The sequence below is a fragment of the Rhizophagus irregularis genome, chromosome 20 (assembly GCF_026210795.1).
Source record: "Rhizophagus irregularis chromosome 20, complete sequence".
In the NCBI taxonomy this organism is placed as follows: domain Eukaryota; kingdom Fungi; phylum Glomeromycota; class Glomeromycetes; order Glomerales; family Glomeraceae; genus Rhizophagus; species Rhizophagus irregularis.
In genome coordinates, this window is record NC_089448.1 from 2,221,994 (window position 1) to 2,238,530 (window position 16,537).

At 28.6% G+C, this 16,537-nt stretch overlaps 2 protein-coding genes across 2 annotated transcripts; one reads left to right on the forward strand and one right to left on the reverse strand.

The window, feature by feature from the left end:
• Window positions 1-1,275: 1,275 nt before the first annotated feature.
• OCT59_013072 (uncharacterized protein) lies at window positions 1,276-2,044 on the reverse strand (the record flags this gene model as incomplete). The annotated part of the gene is made up of 2 exons (XM_066140583.1): window positions 1,276-1,898; window positions 1,993-2,044. The coding sequence occupies 2 exons, from the start codon at window positions 2,042-2,044 to the stop codon at window positions 1,276-1,278; spliced, it is 675 nt and encodes a 224-aa protein (XP_066001458.1).
• An 11,845-nt stretch (window positions 2,045-13,889) lies between these two features.
• OCT59_013073 (uncharacterized protein) lies at window positions 13,890-16,506 on the forward strand (the record flags this gene model as incomplete). Its single annotated transcript, XM_066140584.1, has 10 exons — window positions 13,890-13,928; window positions 13,997-14,059; window positions 14,129-14,380; window positions 14,475-14,552; window positions 14,637-14,678; window positions 14,751-14,819; window positions 14,898-14,975; window positions 15,066-15,104; window positions 15,195-15,455; window positions 15,546-16,506. 10 exons carry the CDS (start codon window positions 13,890-13,892, stop codon window positions 15,957-15,959), a joined length of 1,335 nt encoding a protein of 444 aa, XP_066001459.1. The 3' UTR covers window positions 15,960-16,506.
• Between the last annotated feature and the right edge of the window lie 31 nt (window positions 16,507-16,537).

Genomic DNA, 16,537 nt, shown 5'->3' on the forward strand with positions numbered 1-16,537 from the left:
AAATAAAATAAAATTGTTTTTCCTTTTTAATTTAAAATTTTTCTTGGAACAATTTTTATATAATAAATGTAAAAGGAAATTTGATACTCATTGTTTTTGATAATAATTTTCCCTTTTATTAAAAAATTTTTCAATAAAAAAGATAATTACAGTATACTTTATACTAGTAAATGGAGTCTCAGCTAGGCGAACTCAATTTCCTTTACAAAATACTGTTCATAAAATACATACTTGTTATTTCATGGATATCAATGAATAACTAAAATATTCCCCGATGCCTTAGGGTCCCCTGAAGTAGTGATGCCGTCTTAACTGAAACTAAAATAATAAAACGATCTAAACATTTTATCTTTTAGTATCAGCAGTTATTACAATTATGAAATGCTTTAAAAAAGTTTAAATGATGATTAAACTCATGTTTTTAAGTCAAAATTAACTTTTATATGTAAAGAAAGTATGTTTAATAATAAATATTTTCAGTTGTCAAAATTGTTCTATAATTTTCTTTTCACAATTTAATAAAATGTCCGTCCCAACTTCGCTAAATACATTGTCTCAAGTTGATACATATTCTGAAGAACATCAGGATCAGAATCATGGAAAATGTAAGCGCGTTGGAGGATGACCTAGAGAGAAAATTTGGAATTACTATAAAACTGGTAATTCCGATGCACATGGATAACGAAGTGCAGCTTGTAATTATTGTTCGAAGTATTGGGGACGTGGACGTCTAGGAGAAATGGAAGCACATCTTGCCAATACTTGTTCTGAAGTCCCCAATGATATTAAAGATTATTGGCAAGAAATACTTGCAAGCAAGATTAATAATTATAAAAGAACAAACAATACAAAAAGTTCTAATTTAAAGCAACATAATAAAATTTGATCAGTAATAAATCAATTGAACCATTATCAATATATGAACAAATAAAATTGATAAAAGCATGAGTCACAATTGATAATCTCGATTTATTTAACCATCATATACAGTATTTAATTCATTTACTATCAATAATCAAAAAAAGGTTTAATGTGTTAAATTTATTTTATTATATAATTGATCTACGTCAGGACAATATATTAAACTAATAATATCATATAGTATACATATTATGAATTAAAAAAAAAATTGAATATTAATTATTATACAATATAACCGAATAAAATAAATTTACATAAAAATCTATTAATTTTTGAATTTTAAAATTAAGCTTCTGCGTCTGCGTCACGTTTATAATAGCCATAGTGCGCGCCTCCAACGCGTCTGCATCACGTTTAGTAGCCATACGCTTCTGGTTCCGCATCACGTTTATAGCCATATGCTTCTGGTTCCGCGTCACGTTTATAGCCATATGCTTCTGGTTCCGCGTCACGTTTATAGCCATATGCTTCTGGTTCCGCTTCACGTTTGTAGCCATAGGCTTCACGTTTATAGCCATATGCTTCTGGTTCTGCGTCACGTTTATAGCCATATGCTTCTGGTTCTGCGTCACGTTTATAGCCATAGACTGGTTCTGCGTCACGTTTGTAGCCATATGCTTCTGGTTCTGCGTCACGTTTATAGCCATAGACTGGTTCTGCGTCACGTTTATAGCCATAGACTGGTTCTGCGTCACGTTTATAGCCATAGACTGGTTCTGCGTCACGTTTATAGCCATAGACTGGTTCTGCGTCACGTTTATAGCCATATGCTTCTGGTTCTGCGTCACGTTTGTAGCCATATGCTTCTGGTTCTGCGTCACGTTTGTAGCCATAGACTGGTTCTGCGTCACGTTTATAGCCATAGACTGGTTCTGCGTCACGTTTATAGCCATAGGCTTCTGGTTCTGCGTCACGTTTATAGCCATACGCTTCTGCTTCCGCGTCACGTTTATAGCCATACGCTTCTGGTGCTGCGTCTGCGTCAATGATGAATTAAAATATTATTAGAAGAATTCATTTGACTAATTTCACTTGATAAAAAAAGAAAAAATTTTTTAATAATTTATTTACTAGCTAAAGCCATATTAAAGCCGAAAATCAACAATAAGTGTTTTAATTGCATGATTAAGATAATATATTTTTTTTTTCGTGATATGTATAACTATTAATTCGTTGTTTGTTTAATTTGTTTGAAGAAATTTTTATTGTCTCAAGGTGTTTATATAAGAAAATTTTTCTATAATAACAAAATTTTCATAATTACATTTTTCATATTCGTACAAGGGTATTTTTGCCACGATTTTTTACATTGCGCCCATTGCGCCACAATCGGAACGAACAGTGCCACTTTGAATAATAATGTGGAAATAGATGATTTCTTCTTTTTAAAAAAAAATATCGTGTGTATAATTGTAAATATGCCACATTTTTACATAATGGATTATGTTTTAGCTGGTTTTTAATAATTGGCATTATCGTTCATCCCAATAGGATCATGCAGATTTTCATAGACCGATATTATAGCAATAACACATGATTGATATAATAAAGTGGAGTAAAAAAAATGGCGTAAATGAATATTTTGTAGGAAAAGTTTAAATAAAGCTTATAAAGTGGATTAAAAATGAAATTTATAGAAAGCTTATTTATGATGTTATTAATTAATGCATGATCAAAAACGTCAGAACGATAATACACTTATTGGATGTGGGGCTACGTGGCCCATTTTCATCCAATCATTCGGTCCTGTGACCGATATAGCTACTCCCCCCATTCAATAATATGTATTTATACTTATTATCTTTACTATTTGTTTTCATTTCACAGCCACATCAGTGGAAATGTCTCGGACAATTCAATTTAATCACATTATCACGTGATTTGTCAAACATATTCTAGAGATCGCATTAAAATAATAAATCACGTGATGCAATTTTTTTGCTACTCTTTCTTTTTTATTATTATACACATATATAATATACGGTAATATAACTTTCCTTTATTTTAAATAAACGGAAAATTTTGGAATACACAATATTGTTTAATATGATTTAAATGATTGAAAAAGACAGATGAGAATCTTTTATCATTTAAGTTATTTTCCGAACACTGCTTCAGACATTACTAAAAATATTGATGAGAATAACGAAAAATTTAAATTTCATTTAATAATATAGTAGCATACGAGATTCTAAGTATATACTATGTAAAGAATTTTTTTTTTTTTTTGAGATTTCAGATGACAATAAACTCGTCTATCTATTTTAACACGAACTTGAATATCGGAATTATTGTTGAAACGAATTCATATTTTTTTCCCAAATTTATATTATTATTTTCTAGAATTTTGAAGAAAAAAAAGAGTTAATATTACTTTATTCATCTCTATATAAGGTTTTTAAATGATAATTTTAAATCTCCATCAGATAATAACTGAAAAACTGAAATGCTTTTGTTGTTGTCAACGTTAAGTGTTACCCATGGGTGGTGTTGCATTGTGATTTAACGTTATAAGTATTTCGTATTTATCGTGGATTCGTGGTTAATTTTAATGTTAGCAAATTTGTAGAGTCTATTCACAGTTTGAAAATTTCGTTTCAAGGCTTCTAAAGACGAAGCGAACCAACTTGTATCATCTAAATATCCAACTATAGTCGTATTAAAAGGAATAGGAGTGTTTTATTCTTCGTTGTATATTGTTATATTTTTGATAGAAATATTAAGATGTTGTGATGTTAATTTGGAACATTTAGTCATACGTATAGTATATAATCCGTAGTACAATGTACACTATATGGATTAAATTTTTTATTTTTAATATTACGATAGAACAGAAGTTAAACGCGTCAAATGGTGATATCATAAGATCGATATATGTTATGTTTGACAAATCACGAGATGATGTGACTAAACATTGTGGCTATGAAGTGATGTAATTTAAATAAACCCAGTTTAAAACATATTCAACTTTTACAAATTTGATACCATATAACTATACACACGATTTTTTTTCAAAAAAAAAAATCATCTATTTCCACATTATTAATTCAAAGTGGCACTGTTCATTCCGATTGTGGTGCTATAAATAAAACGTCACTTTTACTTCGCCTCGTTAACTAAACAACAATTTTACGTTGTTTGCGGCTCAAAATAATTATTGATATCATAATCTCGCATTTTCACATTATTAATTAAAGTGGCTTTGCTCTTCAATTGTAAATTTTAGCATGGCGCAATATAGAAAAACGTGGCAAAAATACTCTTGCCTGAAACAATTAACACATGGGCGGATTGATGATCAGAATGTCGATCATTTTGGCTGTCAAAATAATCGACATTGAGCTCATACAAAACTTTGAGAAAGAGGAGAGAAATTTCTACAAATTAAAATTAACAATCATGCAATTTAAATACTTATTATTCATTGATTTTTGTCTTTACTATTGCTTCAGCGGGTACTAATAACCAATTTAATTTTTTTTTTCTTTTTCTTTTTTATTAATTTTAATATTAACTGTTAAAATGCCATCTTTTAATAAAGCTTTTGGAGAAATCGATAAACGTGACGTAAACGCAGAATTAAACGTGGACGCAGACCCAACCGTTTTCTAACAAATAACGTATAATCATATTTCTTAATTTTAGGAAACCTCAATTTTTAAAGTCCAAATGTTAAATGTTTCATATACTGACGTAGATCAATAAAACAAGTTTAAACAAGTAAACATTAAAAATGACAGGGAGCTTTAAATATTAACGAATAGTAAAACTTTATTATGATTAGAATTTTGAGATGAAATTATTAACAAATGAAAATATTCTTATTATGTGAAAAAATTTGTCAAATATAATAAATTCAAATCATTCAAAAAAAAAAAATTCCTTTCGTAACTGTTGTTTATTTCTAATGAAAAAAAGAATCTCGGATGATTATGCCCTTTGATAAAGAAAAAAATTTTAGATAATTGTTTATTATTAAAAAAAACATTAGGCTTGCAAAATCCGATTTTGTGCGGTTTGCGCCAGATGACGCCGGCCTACATTATCGGCTCATTAAACTTATATATCACAACATCACAACTTAATTATTGGGATTTTCAGGCTGGATATCTATCGATTTTGCAACGAAGTATGGACATTCATTATTAAGAATCCTGAGAAATCCATTTAATTATATATTTGTAAAATGATGATAATTATTAAAATATACTAGCCGTTGAACCCGTTGCTCCGCAACGTCAGATAAACATACACGTGATTGGTACGACGGTTAAATGTTATACGCGATTTTATACAGTCTTTCGGGTGCACAGGTATAAATTGTAGTCTAAACGTTACGGGAACACAGATATAAATATGTAATCTAAACGTGACTGTCACACAGGAAAACAATTATTATATAGTAGATATATATATATTTTTCCAATTGATATCGACAAATTAGATGGTTTATTTTTTCTTTAAACTAATTTTTGATATAGTATAAAAAAACGGAAATTTCTGAGCTTGTAGCTAGACCAATCTCAACAAATGCATAAATTATTATCTATTATTAAAGTTTACCTTTATCATAATCATCTTCAGTATAATCAACAAGTAGTACATGTTCATAAATGAAAAAAGTCTTCACTTTGAAGATTTAGCCGATGTAAATAAATATTTTGCATATTTAAGAATTTTAACTTTTAAAATATAAAACGTAAAAGTTATTTTCAAAAGTCAATTTAACATTATACATTATAAAATTTATTAATGATTAATAATAACTTAATAAATTTCTCATACTAGATTCATATATTCACTTTACATATCTTAAAATTGTAGCACGTAGTTCCGACTCCTTTACACATAATATATTATATTATTATAATGTTCCACAAAATATTCGGTCGATTCGATTTGAATTTGATTTTAACAAATTGAATTGAAAATTGAATGTTTGATTTAATTCGATTAAAATATGGCCGGAAGATGTTGGCTTTGCTGATTTTTATAATATGGAGCAATACAAAAGAATGTTGACCCTTATAACAAAAGTACTCTTTACTTCGTTCTCATTAATAACCTACAATTTTACAGATTACTGTGGTTCGAAATAATTATTGACATCAGAATCTCGCATTTTCACGTTATTAATTTAGTAAATTTTAACATAGTGTAATATAGGAAAATGTGACAAAAATACTCTTGTATCTCCTTTACTTGCCTTCATTGATAATAACTATGAAAAATGTAATCATGAAATATTTTAGAATATGTGATACTATAGAAAAATTTTCTTATATAGACAACTTTGAGAAAGTGATAAAAGGTTATACATATCACGAAAAAATAAATTATCTGAATCATGCAATACTTACTGTTGATTTTCGCCCTTTACTATTATTTTAGCAAGTAAATAAATTATAAAAAATTTTTTCATTTTCATAAACGAATTCTTTTAATAATATTTAATTCATTATTGAATCACAATACGATAAACGTGGCGCAGATCCTCCGCTTTGATAAACAGAATGAGGTCAAACGTCCTTTCTCCAACAAACAACGCGTAAAATCACTTACGACTCGTGTCACATGAAAAATCTCGATTTTTACGTAATATCAATAATAAATTTACGATATAATATTTAATTTATATAATATTACTATCACTTAGAAGTACTTTATTGAAATAATAACTGACAGTAATTGTACTTTTAAAATATGAAACTATTTGAGCTTTAATATATTACCAGTATGTAAATCTTGATGAATTAAATCTTTTTTATTATAATATCATGTAATAACTAAACATATATGACCATCAAACCGTGTTCCCATAAACTGACTATGTAGTTATTATATCAATTCAGTTATGTTAAGATGAAAAATCCCACCAATAATTTTAATTTTTAGAATTATGACAATTGAAATATAATTATATAAATAATTGAAATAATAATACATTTATAGTAACACTATAAATTTTTACACGAAAATTCACAAAAATGTACTTACATCATAAATTTACAATGTTTCATGTTAATTTACTAAAGAATGTCATTGCAAATTTGCAATCATCTTATGCAACATCAAATCGAAAATTTTCATCATCGCGGCCATCAGAATTATATGACGTACTATCACAAGTTTGATTATTATTATATTGGGATTGGCCAGTGCGAAGATCTAAACTTTTTTTAGTTAATATTTGTGACATGTTGCTGTGACGGTTGTTGCGTCATCGCAAAAAAAAGTGGCTGCCACGTGACTTTTGGATTATCGTGACTTTCTTATGGTGTTGTAACCTAGAGAAACATTAAACATCTTATTTTACAAGACTTATTAATATTTAATTAAATCGTCACGTTTCTTATTCTAAATAATACTATTTTTTTCCAGTTATCGTTCCGAACTTTTGTTTGTAATTACTAACTATTGTAATTACTAACTATTGTAATTACTAACTAAGACATCCCGTTCTATCCTACCCTAATACAATCACCTCACTTTTTAACGAAACATTCATCCTGCACAGTAAAGAATCTGAAGATTTTAATTTATTTGTGCCAGAATATTGTAGAGTAATTGGCTTTATTCCCAAACTTCATTATTAGGTTCGATAAAATCTTATTTATTAAAAAAATCTTGCATTTCACACCGTTTCAAAGAGCAAGAACTTTCTACCCTTAGGTAATTTTTTTTTAAAAAAAAAATCTCGCTTGTAGCACATGTTAACGCGTATCACTTTTAATAGTCATGTTGTTGGTTCATATGAAAGAACATACGCCACAATGACAGCATATGATGAATATAACCAAAAAGAGCAGCTCTTTGGGGTTGTGACAGGATCCTGAATAATTATAGATATTCAGCCTCCAGCATATATTTTAAACTTTTATATCTCATCCTTGGTTAGTGAGTTAATAACATAAGGCGATATGTAAAATGCAGTTTTTTCGAAGGAAAAGGTTTCGAAGAAAAAGATCGTTTAACGCCAAAAGATTATAGATTGTGTTGTGTATCATATTAATTACTTATTGATAAAATAGTTATGTATTATGTACAATTCTTGGGTCCCGGTACAACTATTGATTTTTTTAACTATTAATAGTTAGTGGAGTTCTTACCATTGTTAAAAGTCCCGAGTTCTGGCACGACCAACAATTATAGAATTATAGAATATATGGCTTTGACTTATGATATTCTCATTTTTGTGTATCCTCGCAAAAAATATAATCCGTAATTTCTGTAATAACTCCGTAAATATGATACATTTACGGAAATAACGTGGAAAAAAAAAAAACGGAATAAATTTTTTGGATATCCGGATCTGCATCTAAATAAAAATAGCAGATTCAACTTTAACTCATATCATTTTAGTATTTCATTTCTTACCACTGTCATATTTTCCTTTTTTTTAAAAAAAAAAAATAAAAAAAAAATATGATTATTACAATCACTTTTAAAGAGATATAGAGATTACTATTTTTATGTATACTGTATACAGGAAAGATGCGGGTGATACAGATCAAGAGTCACATAAAAAAATTTTTGACGGCTTGTTTTATCCTATATAAACGAACTTTTTTTTTGTTCCTCTATGTTAAAATATTAAAATTTTCTTCTTTAAGGTGCTTATTATAATAATTTTTTTCATTACTGTTTGTTTTTATAAGAATCCAAGAAAAATTTTCATTTGCTTTCTTTATTCCACAAAGATCATACAGGGAAGATATACAATAATAGTACCAAACAAGTTCCTGAAATGTGGCAAAATCTCTCGGAAAACAATAAAATTGAGCGGAGAAAACGATATGAACTTAATCGTAAGCCAGTAAATGAACGGTGCGTTCATTAAATTTTTTTTTTTTTGATCCTTTAACGTTGCTCTTTTTTTTCATTTGTCCTTCCCGAATATCAAATACAATAAATATTATTTTTTTTCGCTCTTCTTTTTATCTTTTTTTTTATTTTATCTTTTTTATATAAATAAAATGATGTTAATCTCATTATTTCATTCTTTTTATTCTTTTAGATGTCATCAACGACGAAGACGTAGCATTATTAATAGGATATATTATAACACTGATACATTAAATCATTTTACACAAATACCCTTACAAATTACAAATGATCCATTTGCAATCCAATTGTTTAATGGGTCTTCTTTCTACTGAGTACTATCTTTCTGTGACATGATTAATGTTAATCAACGTATTAGATCATGACCATCACGTACCATAATACAAATATTTTTTCATATTTTTAATCGTGTCACTTATTTTTAAGTTCCCTATCTAATATAGTGCAAAATTAATTTGAAATCATTAAAGCAAGTCATGAATATTATCACTTATTTCAATAGTTTCATATTTTAAAAGTACAATTACTGTCAGTTATTATTTCAATAAAGTACTTCTAAGTGATAGTGATATTATATAAATTAAATATTATATCGTAAATTTATTATTAATATCACCTTAGGTTTGTTTATTTGCTTGCTTTAGCAAAGATTTGAAACCTTTCAGTGAAATGTCAGGTATTCCAATTTTATTTTATATCTCACTCTATTTGTAATATTTCCCAGAAAAGAAAAGAATGCGCACAATCAATTATTATTAATGACAGATAACCTATGAGATATTACACGAAGCTAGAATTGCTTGCAGAACGTAACTCATGTTGCTATACTAATGTTATATTTTCTTTTCTCAAAAATGTAGAATAACCTTGAATCAGTATTTTGAAAAATCAATTTTGTTAGTCTCATACGTCGGTTAATTTTGTTGGTGTCGTTAACTCTGATTGGTCCCATTGGCTTTGTTTCGTAAATCTGCTGTCGATTCCGTGAATTCTGTATAGGAGTTTCGCTGGCAGTTATTTAGTATTTAATGCCCATTAGGTATTAAAGCTATTAACTACTTATTATAACTGTTCCTCTCCGAATTATAGATAATCAGATAGTTGTTTGCACATATACGTTTAATTAACACGAATTATGATTAAAGTTGAATAGAGAACATTTTCTTTATGCCAAGAACTTAAAAAAGTTTGTGTCTGATTAAAAATAGTCATTAATAATTTTACATAAAAATTGATGTAAAATATTTTATTTAATTTCTTTAATTCTGTTATTTTGAACAAAAATAAAGACAAATTTTTTTTTAACTAAAAGAATATATCACAGTTTAAGTTATGATCGTATGAAATTTTTCTTTTTTAGTACTAAGAAGATAAAGCATGACCAAAGTTAAAATGAGGAGTACTACATAATATAGAGAATTTTTAAATTTTAACATTATTTCATTTTCATGTCTTTATATTATGTAGTAAAAATATATTAAGTTTGTAATGCTAAACGCACATAAACTATTAAAAACACAAAGTTCTAATAGATATTTAAGAGTAAGGATCGTCCAAGTTAGCTGAAAATAACGTCAATATATATCATAGTTACAAGAAAACAAGGTGATATAGATAATTTTTTTTTTTTTTTGGTTATTTAAATATAAATTGAAATTCCAAATGTTGTTCTAAATATCAAAAAATTCGTTAAAGAAGGCTCTAATATTTAAAAAAAAATTTTAACATGAGTGAGTGATAAAGACAAGATCTTAGACTAGAATCGAATTAGCAAAAGCACAGAAATATCCATTGGGATAATAAATTTTTTTTTTTAAAAAAAAAATGACTGTTATAATCTTTAAATAAATACATAGAAGAAAAAAAAGAAACTACAAAATGGAAAGATCTAACTAGAACTATGACTTTAAACACCAATTACAAACTCAGAGATATGCTATCCAGAGGACAAGGGCATATGCTATGGTTTATCACTTTATCTTGTTTCCAATAAACCAACGATTCTTTAATTGTTTACTTAACTGCACGAAAGGATTTTTAGGATTTTTTTCGCGTTTTTTTCCATTCTTTCATATAATTTATAATAATTTTCTTGTCCAAATAAAAGAAAAAAAAATTCAATATGAGAAAAAAAAATTAATAAAATATTTTTTCTTTTTCGATTAATGTAATACGAATAAATTAATTTCGTCTGAATTTATATGTAGTCGCTTATGATCTAGAGAAATAATGGACATTTTAATAATAAAACTGCAAATTTTAATCAATTTTCAAATTAAGGCCACTCCAACTTGATCCTTCGTTTAACATAACCCCGTTTTCAAGAGAATAATACATATAATTTAGGCCGGAATTATAAAATTTGGTTATAATTATTAAAAATCACATGACCTGCTTATAACTTTGGCCGAAATTATGTTAATTCTGGTTGTGATTTGTGATCCTCAAGTTATGAATTTGGCTTGGAGCGCCTAAGGATAAATCACCACAACCATTAAATGAAATATATACACAGTAAAATATGAAGAGTTACCCCCATGCAAAGCATGAGTATTTCTTTTATTTGTTTCTTAGACAAAAAACAAATACCCAACGTAAATACCGTCAAGTTGGGAATGTTGTAACTAATTAGTGTCAGCTATAAATGTAAACTCTAAAAATTTAGCTTGATAATACAATTAGAATAGTAAACATTAATATTCTTTCATGTTCCTTCTCCTGTCACTTCTGTTCCTTCCCTATTCTACCAGAAATCTAAATTATATAATTATATCCTTCTGTTTACTTCTCTTTGACGGAGGTAGGTTTAACCTGATTCCAAGCAGAGTTGATCACTTCTGATATCCTTCTTCATCCTTCGTAGTATAGAAGCCAGTCACATGAGGAAGACTAGCTCTCGTCACTCACAACACCTTACATGATCGTCACCTTACGGGCCCATTTAAAAAAAGTCCCACAAAAATTATGCCACTTCGATCGACATTCCAATACCCCAAGGTTTTTCCAAAATAATTGAAATGAGAAGGAAAAAAAAAGAAAAAATAAAAAGGAAAAGACAAAACCACTCCTACACCAAATGAAACACCAAAGAAACAACCTGCTGCGTCTAATAACACATTTTATCTCACTTTTCTAAGGTTTTCCCTTTGATCAAAAAAGTTACATAGTCCAACAAGTCCAAACTTTGCAGACTTTTTAGGCTCTTAAAAAAAACTATTTTTTCCAGCTTATTTCACTATGATTTAACTTCTATTGTATCCAGGCATTTTGATAAAGAGGCCAAGGGTTTTACTGAACCAAAGTTAAGAATAAATGATCGTGAAAAGGTTGGTGTGTTTGTAATAAGCTGAAACCCTTCAACTTTACTCCTAAAAGCCATGAAGCTATGCTTTTGGGTGAGATAAAAATTATTTCCTAAGACAAAAAAGAATGTTTAGTAGTTGGAAACACGAGAAATGTAAATTTTTATCTGTGTAAAAAAATAAGGAAAAAATGTCAGGAGCCAATCTACTTGTGTTACACGCTATTTTTATGACAATCAATATTGCCTTCAAAAGATAAGATATTGTCAATATAGTCAGTCGCACTTAGAACATTCCATCTGTTTTTTCGGTACAGTACATTTGAGGATTTTATTTATACATATATATTTTATAAACAAATCATGCAGTAATTATTAAAATAAATAAATTAGACGAAATTATGTATTATTCTACAAATTGAGTTATTTTTATTTCTTTTATCCTTTGATTCACCATTAACCATTTCTGGCATTTCATTATGCGATATTCCCAGATGGATTAAAAATCGGAAAATTAACTTTTAAACGATATAAAACTAATACAAGGACATTACCCCATTTTGATGTTTTGGAAGTAATAATATTGGAAATATATACTAAATGAAAAATTATGGAAGGTTTATTATTTTGGGGAAATATCAAAGTCTACTTGTATGATATACTTTCCAAATAGTTTCCTTTTTCTTCGGTAGCAAAGTATAAGCACAAAATTTTGTTGAATTTCATGCTTATACCAAAACTCCGTTTATCCGATCTGGCTCTCAGTCGGTAATTTGAACTTCGATCTTTTCGAAAAATATCTTGAGGTATTGAGGGAGAAATTCCAAAAATAAATAATTGACGCTGTATTAATAATATCAAGGATAGTAACACACAGGATATTAATTAATGGATTAAATAATTTAACAAGTAAATAATAAATATACCCTTTCTTATATCATTTAATGGATACCTTAATTATTGTATCGTATACCATAAAGTATAAATAGACATCACATAATATTAAGATCATTTTTGAAATAACGATTGTCCGAAACTCGTATTCGAATGCCCTAACCTAGTTAGGTTTAGGATATAGTTAGGTTTTGAATATAGTTGAACAATGAAATGTCGATCTTTCGACAATCAACCATGTAGGCGTAATAGATCTCTAACGTGTAAAATCGGGTATAACAGAAATAACAGAGGCTGAGATAGGCTGTGAGGATTTCTAGTGGACTATATTTGGAAACAATTGAAATTCAACACCTTTAACTAGAAGTTGCTTAGGATATTAACTTACTAATAATAATTTATTTTCCATTTGAGATTCCAACATGTATTCCATATATTTTCAAGGTCGAAAATAAGGTCATTCACGTAGTAAATGAAATGAAAGGTGTGACATAAAACCTGATTTATATTTGACACTTTAATTCTTTGGATTATCATTAACTATAAAGCGTCATATCTTCCCAAAAACAATATCGTACTTTAATTAAGGTTTTATACGCGTATCACATGAAAATCATAAATCCAATAGAAAGTTTGTTATGATTTAGTGTATATTATGATTTCATATTTAGAAATTAATGGAAAAGCTCAAAAAAACGCCAGACGGTCAGTTGTTTAACGTACATTCCTTTTTCGGACAGCATCCATCATTTATAATAGCGAATACGGAATATTTACGCCGATTAAAACCCTAAATTGTTTTGGCTTACGAATGTTTTGCTTATAAATATAAATATAAGCCATCAGTATCGTTTTTTTCAGTATCAGACGCTTTGTCTGTGTCCTTATCTACACTCTTTCTTTCTTTCATTATCGATATTAGTACAATATGGGACAGATACTATCATCAGTATCCGGAAATGAGAAGGTATATTAAATATTTCTTTATTAACCTTCTGTTTAGTTTTAATAATAATAATATATTCGCTTTAATAGGCCTCTCAAAAGAACAAAACTTCCTCTCCTTCTAGTCGCCAGTTTAGCCAGTACAGTCAATACGTATGTATATAACTATATTGTTTGCTGTTAGAATCTTTGCCGGTAACTGACCATGGTTATTTTTAATAGGTTCCTCAGCGGAAGAGTGAAAGTATATTCTCTACCCCCCAACCTTCCTATGATACTGAATGGTTGAAAATAAAAATCAGAAAACAGGAAGTGGAAAGACTTAGACAAGCTAAACAAGCTAGAGAAGAGGAAGCGGAGAGGCTTAGACTAGCTAAAAAAGCTAGAGAACAGGAAGCGGAGAGGCTTAAACAAGCTAGACAGGCTAGAGAACAGGAAGCTATAAAACTTTACCTAGCCAGACAACAGGAAAAAGTAATCAATTTCCACAGCAAATTTTCTAAAATAATTTTGATTATTATTATGATTTGTAGTCATACTGACCGAAAACATTTTGGTTGCTTTATAGGCTTCTCAAGTAAGTAAGAATACGACTTCTCTCTCAAATCGCTCGTACAATGTCGTAGCATCATCTGAAAGGAAATTGGTATGTTTATTTATTATTATTGTTGAAGTGACAGGTTGATTGATCCAGCGGTTATAACTAATATACATTTTAATAATTTAATAGACTTCTGGAACAAATGATAACACAACCCATGTCACAATTACGGTATAAATTAATATTTACTCTGAAACCTCGTTTTATTCATTATAACCAAAACAAAATTTATTGTTTTTGTAGGCTTCTGGAGTAACCTCTGGAACGAAGGATAACACTTCTCATCGCCCGTCAATGGATAATAAGAAAACGGTATACTCAATTTATCATAACTATAATACAAACCTTCCATCATTTCCAACATATTAACATCCTTTGATTATTCTATAGACGTCTCTCGGAATAAAGGGAAATCCAACTTCTTTTTCCGATCCTTACAATATCTCATCAAAATCCGAAAAAAATACGGTAATTTAATAATATATTTGAGAATGATCATTAAAACAATCATTTTTGCAATCATAATAATCGAAAAAAAAATATTCTTTGTTTTTGTAGACTTCCTTGAGTAAGGAAGATCGTGAAAATGTTAAAAGGGTAAAATCACATTGCAATAAAATTTTCTCCTTTTTTTTTTTGATATTATAACAAATTTTTTCTTATATTTTGTTATATTCATTCTAATAGATTACCGAAATTGTCAGAAGTATACTAACCCGTGACAAAAATTACGTGGTATACGGCAATTGGTCATGTCCTCATTGGCCAATTTCATGCAACAACGAATACGAATGGCAATATAAATATTCTTTGGAATCACTCCGAAGTTATCTAACATTAAATCAAAAAAGCAAGAAAGATGTTTTTATGAATAAATGCAAGGAATGTGATAAAGAAAGTCTGGTCACTAGTTTCTTTCTATACAATCGGCAACCAAATCGTGCAAGTGTAAGTAAAAAAATTGATTTAAAAAAATTTTTTTTCACTTTTATTTTCGAAAGTTTAATCTATATATTCTGCTTAAAATTGATTTTATAGAAAAAGCCCGATGTTGAGATCGTCTGTCGCTTAGAATGGAATAATCATTACAGAGTGTTCGCCGAATGGAAATGCAATCGCCCTCAAAGTCCTCATGAATGGAAAAGCTCCTATACTTGGATATTACTCCGAAATTATATAGAAAAATCCCCATTGAAAAAGGGAGATTATTACGAGCAGAAGTGCCATGATTGTAGGGAGGAATGCAAAGTATGCAAAAAGAAACCCAAGGAAAAGAGAGGATGCAAAGAATGCGATCATGCTACCGTCGTCTCGAATCACAGTCAATTAGTACAATCACCAGGTGGAAAACCTCATAAAAGATGGTTATGCGCGAAATGTAAGGGAGGGTCAATATGTCGATCCGACAACAACTACCGAATTCCACGACAACGCAATATTGAATTATTTTAAGAATTAGTTGTAAAATAGATTGATCTCGATCTAGATTTTCTGTTGAAAGAAAAGATTTCACAAAACCTTTGAATTTCATATTATTTATAAAACATCTTTAAATAGGTAAAATAACCGAAAAAAAAAGATCAAAAGAAAAAAAAAGAAAAAAAAATTTTTTTTAATTTTTTCCTATTCTTATTCTTATTAAATTTATCAATTATGAGCTTACTTATATTATCCGGTAAAGATTTTTCTCAAATTCTCATTCGACATGTTCATCATTTTTGGTATTATTAAATGACGATAGTGATAAGTAATTAAGTGATCTTAATGTTGTTGAAAAGGGTGCTACAAAGATTCATCAAATGTATAAAGGAATAAGGAACTTCTGAACAAGTTTACCCTTATTAGAATTGTTGACATCTTCTAAACAATCAAGAGCAAAAGGAGATCAAAGACCTCAAATCAATTTATACTGTATTGTATGGACATTTCAAAAGGCTTATGTAAAAAGATGGTTCAATTTTTTATTAAATAAAGATTATGAAATAATCAATGATCACAAAAAAATTAATGCCATTTCCAATCGAAGTAAA